Source organism: Molossus molossus, unplaced genomic scaffold (genome assembly GCF_014108415.1).
Source record: "Molossus molossus isolate mMolMol1 unplaced genomic scaffold, mMolMol1.p scaffold_m16_p_15, whole genome shotgun sequence".
Taxonomy (NCBI): domain Eukaryota; kingdom Metazoa; phylum Chordata; class Mammalia; order Chiroptera; family Molossidae; genus Molossus; species Molossus molossus.
The window spans coordinates 28666571-28681330 of NW_023425350.1; the positions used below are offsets into that span (position 1 = coordinate 28666571).

General features: G+C 48.7%; 1 protein-coding gene across 1 annotated transcript in view; it reads left to right on the top strand.

Annotated features, from left to right (window-relative positions):
* MTA3 (metastasis associated 1 family member 3) overlaps positions 1-13468 on the top strand; it is a 154317-nt gene extending 140849 nt beyond the window's left edge. Inside the window, exon 17 of the mRNA XM_036262258.1 lies at positions 9850-13468. Within this exon, the coding sequence (XP_036118151.1) occupies positions 9850-9875 (26 nt within the window). The 3' untranslated portion in view covers positions 9876-13468. The remainder of the gene's footprint in view (positions 1-9849) is intronic.
* Positions 13469-14760: the final 1292 nt, after the last annotated feature.

Sequence of the window (14760 nt, forward strand, 5' to 3'; positions counted from 1 at the left end):
AAATGTGGAGATTGGATTTCTTTCCAGATTTTCCTTGCCCACAGCCTGGGGCCTTTGCATTCAGGCTTAAATGGAATCAGGAATCTTTCTTTTCCATCTCATCACTTCCCTGGCCTCTAGATTTATAGTCCTACAGCAGAAAGCAGAAAGTAAGTTCTGGTTCATTTGATATGTATGTATCAAATGAATACATTTATATGATTTTTTTTTTCTTTATGTTGAAAAGTATCTTTTCCACTCACACCCCGTGGTCATGGTCATTCTGGGTCCCAGCTCTGCATTGTAGCTCCTGTCGCTCTTTCCTTGCATCACAGGTATCTGTCTCCTTGGAAGTTCTTTTTAAAATGCTACCTTGTGGTGTTCCCTCTCTGGCTGTTTGTCCCATCTCCTTCTGAACGGATGCTGCTCCAAGGTCACTGCTTCTCTGCTCTGTACGGGAGGAATGGACGGGGCACCTAACGAACCCCTGGTGTTATGTTGACTGAGACCTTCAGCCTTATTGAGGAAAAGACACTGGTTTCATTCTCTGAAGAGACCTAGCTGTTGAAGCCCTTTTCCTTTCAGATCCATTTGTCTTTGCTCTCCTGTCATGGTACAGAGAGAAAGGCGGATGACGTGTGCTCACCTCTGCCGTCTCACTGATTCACACGACAGAAGGCTCCAGGACGTAACATTGTAGCTCTACTGCCCAGCGCAGTGCCTGGAACTTGGTGGTGCTCAATAAGTGTTGATTGAATAAATGACAGTGACTGAGAAATAAGACCTAGAGAGGTGAATTAAAGTTCCCACATTTATCAGGTAGTACTGTACATAAATGGACTAGGATCTCCCTCAGGTGTGATTTCAGAGTCTGTACTTTTAACCACTGTTATAAATGAACTTGTGGCTCTCAGCTGCACTGTATTTGTCAGCAAAATAGAAACGACATATAGTGTTAACAACTAATAAATCAATATTACAGATATTGAGGGACAGAATAGGTAAATGGCACAGGAAGCAGTCACCATCCCTAGGGTTGGGAGAGCAGAAGGAAGAAATTGGGGTTATAGGCTGGAAGTTCAAGGAGGACCCTGAGGAGCTGGAACTCAGACCCCTAGAGAGGGCGCTGTTCTGTCGGTGCTGTCAGGAGGTGTGATGAAGCTGCTTCTGGGTGTGTGAAGTAAAGCTGGGAACTGGAGCAAACCTCTGCTGCTAGTGGGGCTCTGCTGACAGGAACCAGAAAAAGCCAGGCCCTTCTAGGTCCCTCAGCCTCTCAGGCTCCCTCTAGCACCCCCTACTGGTGTAACAGGGAGCCTGGTGGCCAAGGAGAAATGTGTTTGCAGAGTCCCAGCCCCAGCATCACTACTGCCTAGCACAGTGCCTGGAACTTAGTAGGTGCTCAATAAATGTTAATTGAATAGAAGTGAATTTAGATGGATGGATGTGTAACTGAGAGACGAATGTAGCAGAAACACACATTTTGGAAAACATCCCTATTTTTGTATTCCCAGTGGACTTTTTCTTGAGATAATGGGTCTGTTTCTTATTTCTTTTGGGATATAGAATCCTAACTAACCTGAATCTCCAAGGTGAACTTGAAATACTAGAACAAATGTCAGGCTAATAGTGAGTTTTCATAGGACAGTTGATGCTGTCATATACTGGAATTGATAGATACGAACTCATGGGAAAGCCAGGCCCTCTGATCCAATGCTAAAATCAATTAGTATTGCCACTTAATTATCAGCAAGTCAGACAGATGAACATACCAAACAGGATGTTGATGGACAGAACTAATTTAACTGGAAATGAAACCTGGTTGTAATGAATATCTAGGGCTCTCAGCCTCAGGGCTTCCTGTCCCCTCTCAGTGGCTTGCCTCCTTCACTCACCCTGTCTTCTGGTGGAGGTTCTTGGTGATGGGGAGTCTGGATATCTGCTGGCAGAAAGGATCTTACTTGACTTTTTTTTAATGGTGGACAACTTCTGATTGTATTCCTGAAAGTCACTGCGTTCTGCCTGGCCCTGCCCTGTGAAGGCCCTGGTGTGACTGGTGGCTGGAAGTCACACTGTTGTGTGCTTTGTACGCTTAACCCATGGCACCAGGCCACACGCAGACTGTGACTACCCTCAGGACTTCAACTCCGAGGGTGAAGACAAAATCTGCCTGCATAAGAAGCTCCATTATTTGGGGTCAGTAAGGATAGGAAGAGTGAAGTTTCAAAATGCAGACCTACCTAGCACCTTGTCAGTCCCCCTACACTTCGTGTGTCCCCTCAGGCTGCTGTCCAGTGGCCTGCCGCACGCATCACGGTGCTTTCCAAATCCTGTCTCCGCCTTTTCGGACTTAACGATGCTTTGGTGACGTTTTTATTGCCAGCAAACCAAGTGCCCACCACACTTGGCCCTTGGTGACTCCAGGTCTCTCAGCCTCAGGGCTTCCTGTCCCCTCTCAGTGGCTTGCCTCCTTCACTCACCCTGTCTTCTGGTGGAGGTTCTTGGTTCTGGGTGAAGAGCCTTTACTGGAAAGCCCTTCGATGCCTGAGAGCCCAGAAGAAGGGGAAGCAGTGAAGATGGGGGCTGTGCTGTGGACATCCGAGTGTTGGCAGTCACATGGGACTCATTACTGACATCTCTGATTATTTCCTGTGTGGCCTTGGATAAATCACTTGGTTTATTTAAACCTGTTTTTTCCTCCATATGGCACAGAATTTATTTGTCTCAGTGGAGTTGTTATAATGATTAAAAATTCTTCACCTACTTTATATGACTTGATCTTCTAAATGCTGTATGTGCTAGGTGTTATAACCTGCATTTTAATTTTTTGTTACTTGTTATTTAAATTTTTATTTTTCAGTTACAGTAGTGATTAGACATGTAACTTGCAAAGTGATCACCCTGATAACTCTTGTACCCATCTGGAACCAGCATTTCATTTCCTTTTATTTTATTTTTATTTATTTATTTAATTTATATCCTCACCCGAGGACATTTTTGCATTTATCTTCAGATAGAACAGGAGGGAGAAAGGGAGGAAGAGAGAGAAAGGGAAACATCGACGTGAGAGAGACACATTGAGTGCTTGCCACCCACACAACCCCAACCGGGTCGGGGACAAACTGCAACCGAGGTACATGCCCTTAGCGGACACCGAACCCAGGACTCTCTGGTCCGCAGGCCGACACTCTAGCCACTGAGCCAAACAGGCCAGGGCTGGAACCAGCATTTTAATAATGAAAAAACTGAACAGAGCTCAGAGTGGTCAAGGGATTGGTCCAGAGTCACATGGTGAGCAGGTAGCAGAGAGGAGGTCGAAGCTTCAGGCCCGGGGTTGTTCCCCTGGGCCCACACGGACCCAGCTGGTGTGCTGAGGGCAGCATGTGCCTGGGGGTGTTTCCTCCTCTCTGTGGAGGAGACGGTGTGTTTGTAAACATGGGGAGGAATCCAGTGGGTGTCTCTTCCTTCAGACTATGAGGTATAAGCCATCATTGTCTAATACAAGCCTTCACCTTCTTTTCCTGCCTCTCTGAAACTCCTCTGCCCATATTGTAACCCCTCCCTTTTCTGGAATTTAGGGCTTAGGAGCGATGTTAGTATCAGAGAAAGGAAAGAACAAAGGAAAAAGAGAAAATTCAGAGTCACCTCAAGGTGAAATGTGTTTAAACCAAATTATGTGTTATCCCAGCATTGAGTCTAACTTGTAGTAGATGTTCATTAAGTGTTAAGATTCCATCCCCTCCTTTAAAGAAGAGCTATTATTAAAGTTTTATTTTGAAAAATTTAAAGATTTCAACCAAAGATTTTTGTAGTCATATGCGAATTGTATATAATTAAAATGTCAGGTCTTTCCTTATAACTACATTGATTTCTTACCTAAGAGTTTGATTCTCAAAAAGTGAGTCACGGGCTTGCTGGAAGGTAAATGATCGCATATTAGAGGGGCCCAGTATCTATAAAGAGAAATTGCCCTTGATTAAGTTTAGATGATTGAAGACCGGCAATTAGGTTTGTAGAGAGGACTCAGCATTCGGCAGGTCCCTGGAATCAGAGACCCTGCAGCAGAGACAGTGGAGTCTTTTTCAGAGTGAAGGCTGAGTCAGGAAAAATCCCAGAGAGGAGAGGGGCAGGTGAGCGGTACAGATGTCTCCAAAAAGAAGATGCCCTGGGTTGCCCCCTGCGGTCAGATGCTTGAGTCTTGGTCAATCAGCAGGTCTTTCATTCCCCTGCACTGGGACAAGGTGACTACCTACTGTGTCTCCATCAGTGGAGACCCTTGAGAACAGATTGTGCTGTGTAGTGATATAGACCAAGGGAACAGCCTTTTCTGAAATGACACAGCTTTGGTCCCAGGGGTACTACTCAGTGTGTCAGGAAAACCAAAGCAACAGGCTCAGAAGAGCTGTTTTCAGTGGACAGTCAGGGCATCTGAGCCAGGGAAACTGATGAATTGTACAATAAGCTTCTTTTTAATCTGCTCTCCTCTGGCTTATTTCCCCCGAGGTATGTGAGTCCCCTGTAAATCTAGTTGTTGTTGTTTTTTCTTACTTGTTTTCTGCGTTGAGTAATATTATTTTTCTTAGTCTCTCATGAAGCGAGAGTATCTGACGGGGATGCCTCTAAGTACAATATTATGATCTGGGATGTGAAGACTGTCCTTTTGATGACTTGTTTCTGAAATGAGTGATTCAGTGGTCCCGACTGTTGGCATCCCAACCCTGGGAGACGGGCGGTGGTGAGGGCCATCGTACCGGTGAGAGATCAGGGACTGCGTCTGCGTCTTCGCAGCTCCCGGTGAAAACAGACTGCGGGAACAGCTGACGCACTCCTGGGCAGCTTCGGCCTAGCCGGCCTTCTGTCCAAGTCTGTATGCCCTTTCCAAAGATTATGAGATTTTTGAGTCTTCTAAAACATTGTTTATGGAAGAACATCGAATACCCCTAGACTCACCTCTGGTCTCCTTGTCTCAAGATGTAATGTTATATAACCTGGTTAAATATATAAAAATACTTTCAAGGTTTTTTTTTTTTCCAGTATTTTTTTTAATGGATTCTTATGGCCGCAAGGTTTACCGAACATAAAGCAATTATAGCAGAGTACCTAATGTATCTAGAGAGTTCAGGAGAGTTGAAGCATTATCTGAGTGCATGGATGTTCTCTCATACTGTGAAGCCATGGGGTGGAGATTGGAGAGGGAGCTAGACCCAAGTGCATTAGGCATGAGTAATCCATAACTTGATGTTTTGGTATATTCTGGTAGGATGCCAAATTAGCCACCCTTGGGACCATGCCTGGGTTTACTAATATCGAAGTTTCTCCCAGAGAGTACTTCTTTCCTGTCCCTGAGGGAAGTACTACTGTGTGAGCCTGTAAGAGGTCTATACCTGTGACCCTCTCAGTAGTATGGAGGTCTTAGAAAGTGACAAAAGTCCGTGGCAGTTACTCAAGGATCCTCAGCTGTGAGGGCCAGCTGTGGCCTCCTCAAAAAGTGTCTCTGTTTACCTGCAAGGTCATTTCAGGAAACCTTTTAAACTAACCTATCCTTGTGTATTTCCATTCTCAGTGACATGTAGAAGGCGACCCTCTGAGAAAGAGAGCCTCTGACTTAAAAGCCGAGTCCCAAGGTTTTTGGGGGGAGGTATAGATACTTGGGAAAGGAAAGGGAAGAAACAGCAGAGGGAGGAGATTGGTCTCTGAGAAAACGTTCTTTGGAAGAGGTTCAACTCATCCATGAAAAGAACGGGCACAAATGTCTGAGCAAGCCACTGGGACATCAGTATTAGGGAAATTAAGACCAATCCCCAAAACCAGTTGATTTAGGCATCCCCCTGAGCAGTCTCTTTGGGTCCCAGTGAAGAAGTAAGAAGTCTCCTGAATCTGCAGAGTCCCCAGGGCAATGGAAATGGACCGATTTGTCAGTCTAGTTGATTCAGACCCCCCACTGCGTTCGTTTTGAGCTTCTCAACCTTGCTCATTGCTATTTTCTTTCCATTTCCTATTTTCCCTTCCAGAGGACTGAGCACTCTTTAAGCTCAAAAACATCTGAGTTATAATCTATGCATTTTTCTCCCTCAGCCAAATATTTATTTTTATTAACAACTATTTGCATATTAATGAATATGAAAAATGATGAATGCAAAACTGAGGAGCAAGCTTCAAGGAAACTTTGTTAGATGGAGGTTCCTAAAGGAGATACCTGAGACTATTTACATGACAGCCTGATGGAAGCTTGACCGAGTGCCTACAGGAGCGACCAAGCCCAAGGATGAGTTTTGGGAGATAGGGCTGACCACACTGAAGGCTCCTGAGACCAGTCAGCAGAAAAGTAGTGAAGACATTAGATATTGGACCTCTTGCATTGGTCCTCTGGTTTTCTTCCTATTTCTGTCCAGTTTTCTTACCCTGTGTCTTTTTACTCTACTTTCTGGGAGACTTTCTCAGCTTTATATTCCAACCAGATTTGTCTGTTTCTCCCTTCAGTTTGTCAAATTTTGCTTCATGTATTTTGAAGTTCTGTTATTGAGTATATATGTATGTATGTTTTTATTATTGATTTATTTTTGTTACAGATGTTTCTCCTTTTTCCCCCATTGCCACCCTCCTCCCGATCCCACACCCCCCTCCCCCAGCATTGTTGTCTGTATCTATTAGTTATGCATATATGCAGATAAGTTCTTTGGTTTATCTCTTCCCTCCCCTTGCCCCCCTCCTCTGAGGTTTGTCATTCTGAACCTTACTTCTGTGTCTCTGGGTTTATTTTGTTCATTAGCTTATTTTGTTCATTATATTCCACAAATAAGTGAGATCATGTGATATTTGTCTTGCTCTGATTGACTTATTTCACTTAGTATAATACTGTCCTGGTCCCTCCATGTCGTCTCAAAGGATATAGCTGCATTGTGTTCCGTTGTGTACATGTACCACAGCTTTTTTATCCACTCATCTACTGATGGACACTTGGGCTGTTTCCAGACCTTAGCTATTGTAAATAGTGCTGCTATGAACATGAGGGTACATATATTCTTTCAGATTGGTGTTTCAGGCTTTTTAGGATATATTCCTAGAAGTGGGATCACTGGGTCAAATGGCAGAGTATATATGAATTTAGAACTTTTGTCTTTCTGACCATTTTATCATTATGAAGTGATTATCTTTATCACTGTTAATACTTTTGTCTTTAAGTCCATTTTGTCTGATGTCAGTTAATATGACCACACCAGTTTTCTTTTCCTCTTGTTTTTAGTTTTTCTAATGATTTTTTCCTAGTTTTATTAAAAAATAGAATGATTTTTTAAAAAAATGTTTTTATTGATTTTTTTTTTTAGAGGGGGAGAGAGAGAGATAGAAACATCAATGTGAGAGAAATACATTAATCAACTGCCTCCTGCACACCCCCTACTGGGAATTGATCCCGTAACCCGGGCATGTACCCTGACCGTGAATCCAACCGGGACCTCTCAGGCCGTGGGATGACACTAGGGACAATGCTCAGTCCACTGAGCCACACCAGCTGGAAAGACTGCAGCTTTTTGCTTGAGCTATATTCTTGTACTACATGGAAGTGCTCACAAGGGGAAGCCTGTTAAGAGTGGATCTCATCTAGTCACACTTTTCTTCAAGGTCATATCTGCTCCAATTTCTGCCTGACTTTGGTTGCTCTCCAGTACTTTCAAGCAATTGCGCGCGCGCTCTCTCTCTCTTATCTATGATATATATATATCTTATCCAGAGTTTATCACCATAATTGGCTAGAGGGGTCAGTCCAATATAATAGCCCACCATTATAGGAAGCAAAACTCCTCAAGTTTTCTATGGGCTTCCACTTGCTTCTCTCAAAAAAAATTTAATAGTGCACTGTTTGTGTTGCCAGCTTCAGGTTTGGCTTTCTCATGTAGTCTGTTATCATTCATGTATCTGCTTTCCATCCTCCGAAATTCTAATGGTGATTTCTCCTCTGGGGACCAGAAGGAAGAAGGGAGGGACATTAACTGAGAAGGCGGCAGCTGGAAACCTTTTTTGAAAAGGTTGCTTTCATTGCACTGCTTCGTGAGGGTGCAGAATCTTCAAGTCCATGGGCTTCAAGTGCTTGTGAATAGTCAAACCAACAGGGACAGTCTTGTAAAACACAAAATAAGTGCTCGTGAAATAGGGTTAACACGGACAAAAGCAGCAAATGTAGATTGACTTGACAATTTATAAACGAAGCAGGACGTGATTCGGGCTGCATCGCCGAGGAATGAGTCCTGAGAGTCCGTGTAGATCTTTTCCCGGGGCCTCTGTGTCTGGGGCTGCGTGTGACTCATTCTTGCTCTGAGCCGGGGGAGTGAATGAGGGCCGTACAGGGGCAGGGGACAGGTGCTGGGCATCTTCAGCCTGGGATGCAGAGAGGTGACCTGTCTCGACACAAAACCACGACCAGTGTGGGAAGGCAGGTGTGAACCTGGATGCCAGGTCCTGAGCTGCTGGGAGGAGAGGGTTGCTTTGGAAACTACAGCAGGGAAGTTTAGTACAAAGAGCTGAGAGCACACTTTCCCCTGGCAGACCAGACACTTGGGAAGCTATTACAGGTGGCTCCTGTGGCAGATGGCTTAGTTCCACTGGGGTTTGGACAAACGAATGAATGACAGAAGTCTGTTCCCCCTCCCAAAAAAGAGAGTGTGACGCTTCAGACATAATGACACACATAGAACCCTTAATTTAGACACTGAACAGAGTATTATGCTCTTACTGAGCTGAATGGAGAGTGGGCAGCTTGGTGTAGTAGGAAAAGCTTGACCTGCGATAACATCTGGGTTCAAATCTTGACTCCTCAGCTTACTCACTGTGTGACCTTGAGCAAGTTCTGACCTTTCTCAACCCGACAAGGTTCTGGTGAAAGTCAAAAAGTCTGTTACTTAATCTCCAGTAGGCTCAGTGAGGCAAAGGTTAGCCTGAGTCCTAAACTGAATTATCTGGGTTTTTATTTAACACATGTTTGCTGAGCCCTGTCAAATACCAGGCTGTGTGCATGTATCTCCCCTGTTCTAGAAAGGCTCATGAAGTGAAGGCGCAGTTCCGCTCCATCCTGCAGACCTTCCTCAGGAGGGCGGGAGGCTGTGAAGGTGAGCGTCCCTGTGTCCTCTGCTGGTTGCAGGCGGTGTGCATGATGGGAGAGAGCACCCGAGTGCCACCCTGGCAGGACCACCTGACCCCATCTCAGCAAACAACCCCCACTTCCCTCCTCACCACGGTCCTAATAACCGAGCCAACGGTTTCACAACCCACTGATGATACCAGATGGTGATGATAGGGTTTTCAGCCACTTCTGCTTTTCATTTACTCATTGCTGCTGAGAGTCTGTGGGTGCCCAGCTCCGGGACAGGAGAGCTGAAGGTCTTTGGGGGAAACGGAGAGGGTGAAAATGAGCGACACCGTGGGTATTTGAGGTTTACTGCCCTCCTACAAAAAATTGTCTTCCTAGATTCTGAGTGCCTACATCATTATGATGATTTATGGTTACCTCAGATCCGGTTGTGCCTCCTCCAGCCAGCAGTGTTCCCTGTCCCTTAGCCTGCGGTCCCAGAAGTTCCATGTTGTCAGTCTGATAAGCATATAACCACTGCCAGATGACCTGTAGCATCTGCCAGTGATGACTAAACCTACCCGTCCAAAACCAGCTTTTAAGATACTTCAGTAGTATTCACATATATTCTTGGCCTGTTCAAGTTTCCTTTGGTCCAGCCTTGAACTGCATTGTGAGCTTCTGTTTGAGTTCATGCCCAGCTCCTTTCCTCCAAGGCCGTGATGTTGGGGGGAGGGCTGATTCCATCCCTCCTCTCACTGTGTCCGCCATCGCACTCATTTAATGTTGACCCTTGTTCTTTCCTTTTCCAGAACTCACATGCTGCGTGTCAGACTGAGCTATCCCTGTTTCATCCTATAATCCAAGACTTGCTACACTGTCCTGCTGATGTTCACGGCCGTGCCTGGGAAGGAGGCGCCCCATTCCCAGGTCATTTCAGTGGGAAACCTCCAAGTGTGCCCCATGGAGACTCGATGGGGCAGGGAAGAAACTGTAGAAGTGCATGTCCCAAAGCCGAGTCTCCACGTGGGTCATTGTCACTGCGCTTTCCTCCCAGAGACCTCGCTGTCCCAGGGAGACCTGCCCGAGAATTAAGGGGCTGCGGGAGCCACTCCGCCTCCTCCCTTCTGCGCCCCACCCGGCACGGCGGCTCCTGGGGCCGCTGCCCTGCATGCGTGAGCTCTGCTCTGCTGTGAGCTGTGTGGCTGTGCACAGGAGGGTCCTGGCGTCTTTCTGAACGGATTTTTCTTAACAAACGCGCCAGTGTTCATGCAGTTCACAATGTTTCCCTGTCCTTGCTGTCACTGTCCCTGGCTTTTTCTCAATCGGCTTCATAGTTATTTTTGTTAATGGGGGATGTTCCTCTTTACCTCCTGCATCATATATTTGACCTTTTTCCTTACCCCTCCGAGGTACAGAGTGACCTAAGGTTTTGAAAAAAAGATAAGAAAACTGTCTTCGGTAAGCCTGTGAACTTCACAGTGTTTGTATTTTGTCACTGAAGAGAGGTTGGTGTTCTACTTTGTTCTGCTTGGTCCCAGACAGCTCCCATTGGAGCAGGTGTTCTGACCGAGCCAAGCATGTGTATCACTGTGACAAGCCACTTCATACTGGCTGATCCCCGTGTGGCCAGACCGGCCGAGGGGAATTGCAGCCGGGTTGCTCCTTTAGCAAATTACAGATCACCTGGGTCTGTTTTAAGCCGATGGAATCTGTTTGCCAAGGAAGATGAAGTGAGAGAGGTGTGTTTGCAAGTGAGTCTGTGACTAGGACACCATGAGTCCCCACCCTTCCGGACCAAATGTTTCTGTGAGCACATGTGCCCAGGCCCCAGGAGACCTGCCTGCAACCTGGTCTCACTGGCTGGGGCTCCTCCTGTCTGCTCTCAGCACCAGCCCTGGATGGCATCACAGGCTGGTGCTCTGCAGCTCTGTGCACACAGCTGCAGGGACAGGGCCTTAGTGTCCCATTGGCTCCCCGAGCAGATGCGAGTCGGCTACTCCAGGGCCCTCTCTTTGCAGGGACAGGCTGCAGGGCACCGGGTCACAGCACTACGAGAGACAACTGGAGTCTGGCCTCCCAGCTGTCCCTGGGGTCTGCAGCTGGGAGGCAGCTGGATGGCTAGCAGTAGGTGCCCCAAGAGGTTGCAGGACAGAGTGGCTGCAGTTGAGTTGTCCCCCCACCCCCAGTCCCCAGGCAGAGTGAGGAGTCACTAAAATGGCAGCGCCGCTCGAGATGTCCAGATCCTGAGCTGGGCTCCACTCAGCAGTGGGGACGTGATGTGTGCCGTCTGAAGGCGATGCTTGGAGCGTGAGCTGCCTTTTCCTTTTCTGGTTCTGCAGTCACGGTGGCTTCTCTTCTGAGGAGGAGTTGGTTCTCATCTCAGGCTTTTGCGGGGGTGACCTGGGGACGTTCTCACCACTGCCAACTCTTGGAGCTATTCTGGGTCTTGGCGTGGGGCCCTGAGGGTGGGCCTGTGTCAGAGGCGCTCAGAGAGCGGGTGGAGATGGCAGGCATCGCCCTCGGGGCTTCCCGAGAGAAGCCCTCATCAAAGACCCAGAGGGAGTGGGCAACTGGCTCTCCACATCACGAGGACCGCCGTCCCTCTGTGCCCTGCCTGGCTTTGCTGTCGCACGTGGACATGAGATGCTCCCTCGCCCGCTCACGTTCCTCTCCACCCACGTGAAATGTGACAGTCAGTCAGAGAAACAGCGAGCTGCCCGTTTCCTTGTCTCTGCCTCCTGGGAGAGGCCCTCCGTACCAGCCCAGGAGATCTGGGGACTGAGGCCAGGCCAGGTCTGAAGGAAGAACAGGAGCCCCCGCCCCTAGTCCAGGTTACATTTAGCTTCGGGACAGGTGCAGCTCATTTTGAGCCACGTGTACCAAGAAAGCTCTTCCTTCAGCTTGTAGTCAGAGCTGGTTCTACAGCCGCGTCCTCCTACGGGGAGGATGTTGACTAAGTTCTGGGGCTCTCACTGCACCTCTGGAAAGTCCCGGCCCATTCCAAGGGAGCTCTCCAGGGAACAGGAAGGACGCCCACGAGCCTCTGACGTTTGCCCCTGCCGTTCTGAGCACTTGGTGCGGGGCGGGTTTCCCAGCCATCCCCTTTCTGGGGCCACCGTGTCACCACTGTGTGCGTCATGGTGTGTCACCTTGTGCTGTGAACCTGTGGGGTGGACACACTGTCTGCATGGCCCAGAGCCGACATGCACAGTGGATGTGTTCTGAGCCTGGTCCGTGCTCCCTTGGATGAGATCCCAGAAGTTCTACTAGTCATCTTCCGTCTCCTTCTCCATCATCACCCCTGAACCCCCGATTTCCTGTCCTAGAGGGGGTTAAAGAGGAGGACACTAGACTGGTGTTTGAGCGTACCTCTCAGAAGTCCACTCTGCCCACAGCATCCAACCAGGAAAACAGAAGCCACTCCGAGTATTTAAAATGGGTTTTTTGTTTGTTTGTTTGGTACGTGCCCCTAGCAGGAACCAAACCCTGGACTCTCTGGTCCACAGGCCGACGCTCCAACTGCTGAGCCAAACTGGCCAGTGCTAAAACAGGGGTTTTAATCCAGACAGTTGTTTAGCACAAAACAAGTAAAGTTGAGAGGCCAAACGGCAGCAAGGAGCAACCCAGAGATGATTTGGAAGGCTGGTGGGACACGGGACAGGCTGCGTTACTAGAGCCTGGGACGCAGGGACACCGGGAGGAACCTGGGACACAGAGGACCTGTCTCGTGGGAGCTGCAGCCACAGGAGGCACAGTCCTTGCCAGAACCGACTCCCCGGACAGAGACGGGGAGAAGTGGCCTGGTTTCTCCCTGGTGTGTGCCTTGCAGATTTCTACAGGGATCTCTTGTCAGCTACACCCAGCTGGAAGCCAGCTGGCCGGTGGGCCTGGGACAGGCAACCTGCAGCGGTCAGCACCCCCCTACTCAGAGCGGAGCAGAGGAGGGTCTGACAGTAACGGGCCAGGACAGGAGTGGCCTTGGTCTGCTGTGTGTCATGTTCAGGCCTGGAGTTCATGCCCCATGCTGCCTAGAGTTCGCAGTGAGGAGAGACGGAGGAGCTGCCCCCAGGTTTTTGTAGATTATTTTTCACTGTACCTAGAGAGGAAAGTGCTTTGGGGAGGGAGGGAGAAAGCCTTTCTTCTTAACAGTTGCCCCATTTTCCGCTGGGGGAATCTCCCGTCTAGCAGCCCCTCCTCACCATGCCCCTCAGGAAAGCTGTGTCCCAGTTATCTGCCCCCCTCCCATCTCTGTGCCCCAGTCTCCGGTTTCCCTGCCAGAGAACGGTGACCCCGACCATGCATCAGTGGCCATGAACATTCCCCCAGGACAATCCATTCAGAGAGCGGTATTACAGTGTGGACCGTCTGTAAGTAGATGCCATCTACTGATCAATTTGTATTGTGTTTCCAATAAATTTCTGCAAATTATGCCTGGTTTCATGCTCTCCTTTGCTGGGACGGAGGCTCCGCTGTCAGACTGGGTGCACCCAGCACCCCAGCCCTCAGCATCAGGTGCTCCCGGTCTCAGGTGCTGCCTCCCCTGCATAGCTCTGAGGGCCTTGGGGAGTCATAGGCCAGGCCAGTGAGTCTGATGCCCCCTCCCCCACCTGCCACACTGAGTTTCTCAGAGGCCTTCCCCTAAGGTTTGCATTTTCTTCCACTGTGTCATAAGCCAAACGGAGGTTTTGTGAGGCCAGGTCACTCCAGTAGGTGGCCTTTGACCCTGTGTCCCCCAAGCCTGGTGGTGTGAGGAGCAACAAGCAGACCTTTCTCCATCGACCACTTTGCACGGCTCTGCCCAGTGCCTGTCATGGGACATGTGCTGAGGGGGTACGCTGTGCCCTGTACACAGGGAAGGCTCCTGTGCCAACAGCGGATGCAGGAGCTGCGATTCCACAGACGGGAGCCCAGCACCCTCTCCTCAGCCGTCTTCCTCGGGCCCGAGAGTCAGAAATTAAAACGTCTGAGTTGACTTAAAAGGTAAAGGGAGTTGGATTCAAATGCCCACTATTCTCCCTTCCTTTCCCAGGCTCCAAGTGCTGCAGCCTGCTCAATAAACATTATTCGCTATTAATTTTTTTTATTTTATTATTTTATCCTCACCCGAGGACATTTTTCCATTTTTTGTTCAGATAGAGTGGGAGGGAGAGAGAGAGAGAAACATCGATGTGAAAGGGACACATCAAGTGGCTGCCACCTGCACGACCCAACCAAGGCCGGGGACAAACCGCAACCGAGATACGTGCCCTTAGCGGGAACCGAACCCGGGTCTCTCTAGACCGCAGGCCGACGCTCTAATCACTGAGCCAAACCGGCCAGGGCGCTATTGCGTATTTTATTGGTTCCGACTGTTTGACCGCAGTGTAGACTCTGCTTCAGTTTTGTGCTGGGGCCATCGAAGGCTTACTGGGGAAGTATGCCTGTTTGACTCTTGCTGGCATTTGTGACAGACCGAGGGACTGTGAGACAGATAGAGATAGATACAGAGATGGCAAGGGGGAGGGAGGGAGGGGGAGAGAGAGAGAGAGAAGGCAATGCAAGCTTCTGTGAGGAGTTTCCCTGGAGAAGCGAGACGTGCACATGCGAGGTCCCTGGAGAACAAGAGTTTGTGCCAGCACTTGGAGGAGTTCCAGGACCGAGGACTCGGAAGGTTCTGTGGACGCAGATGGAGCTCCTAAGGTCGAACACAGCGGCCCGCCACCTCCATGAACCCCTAAGGT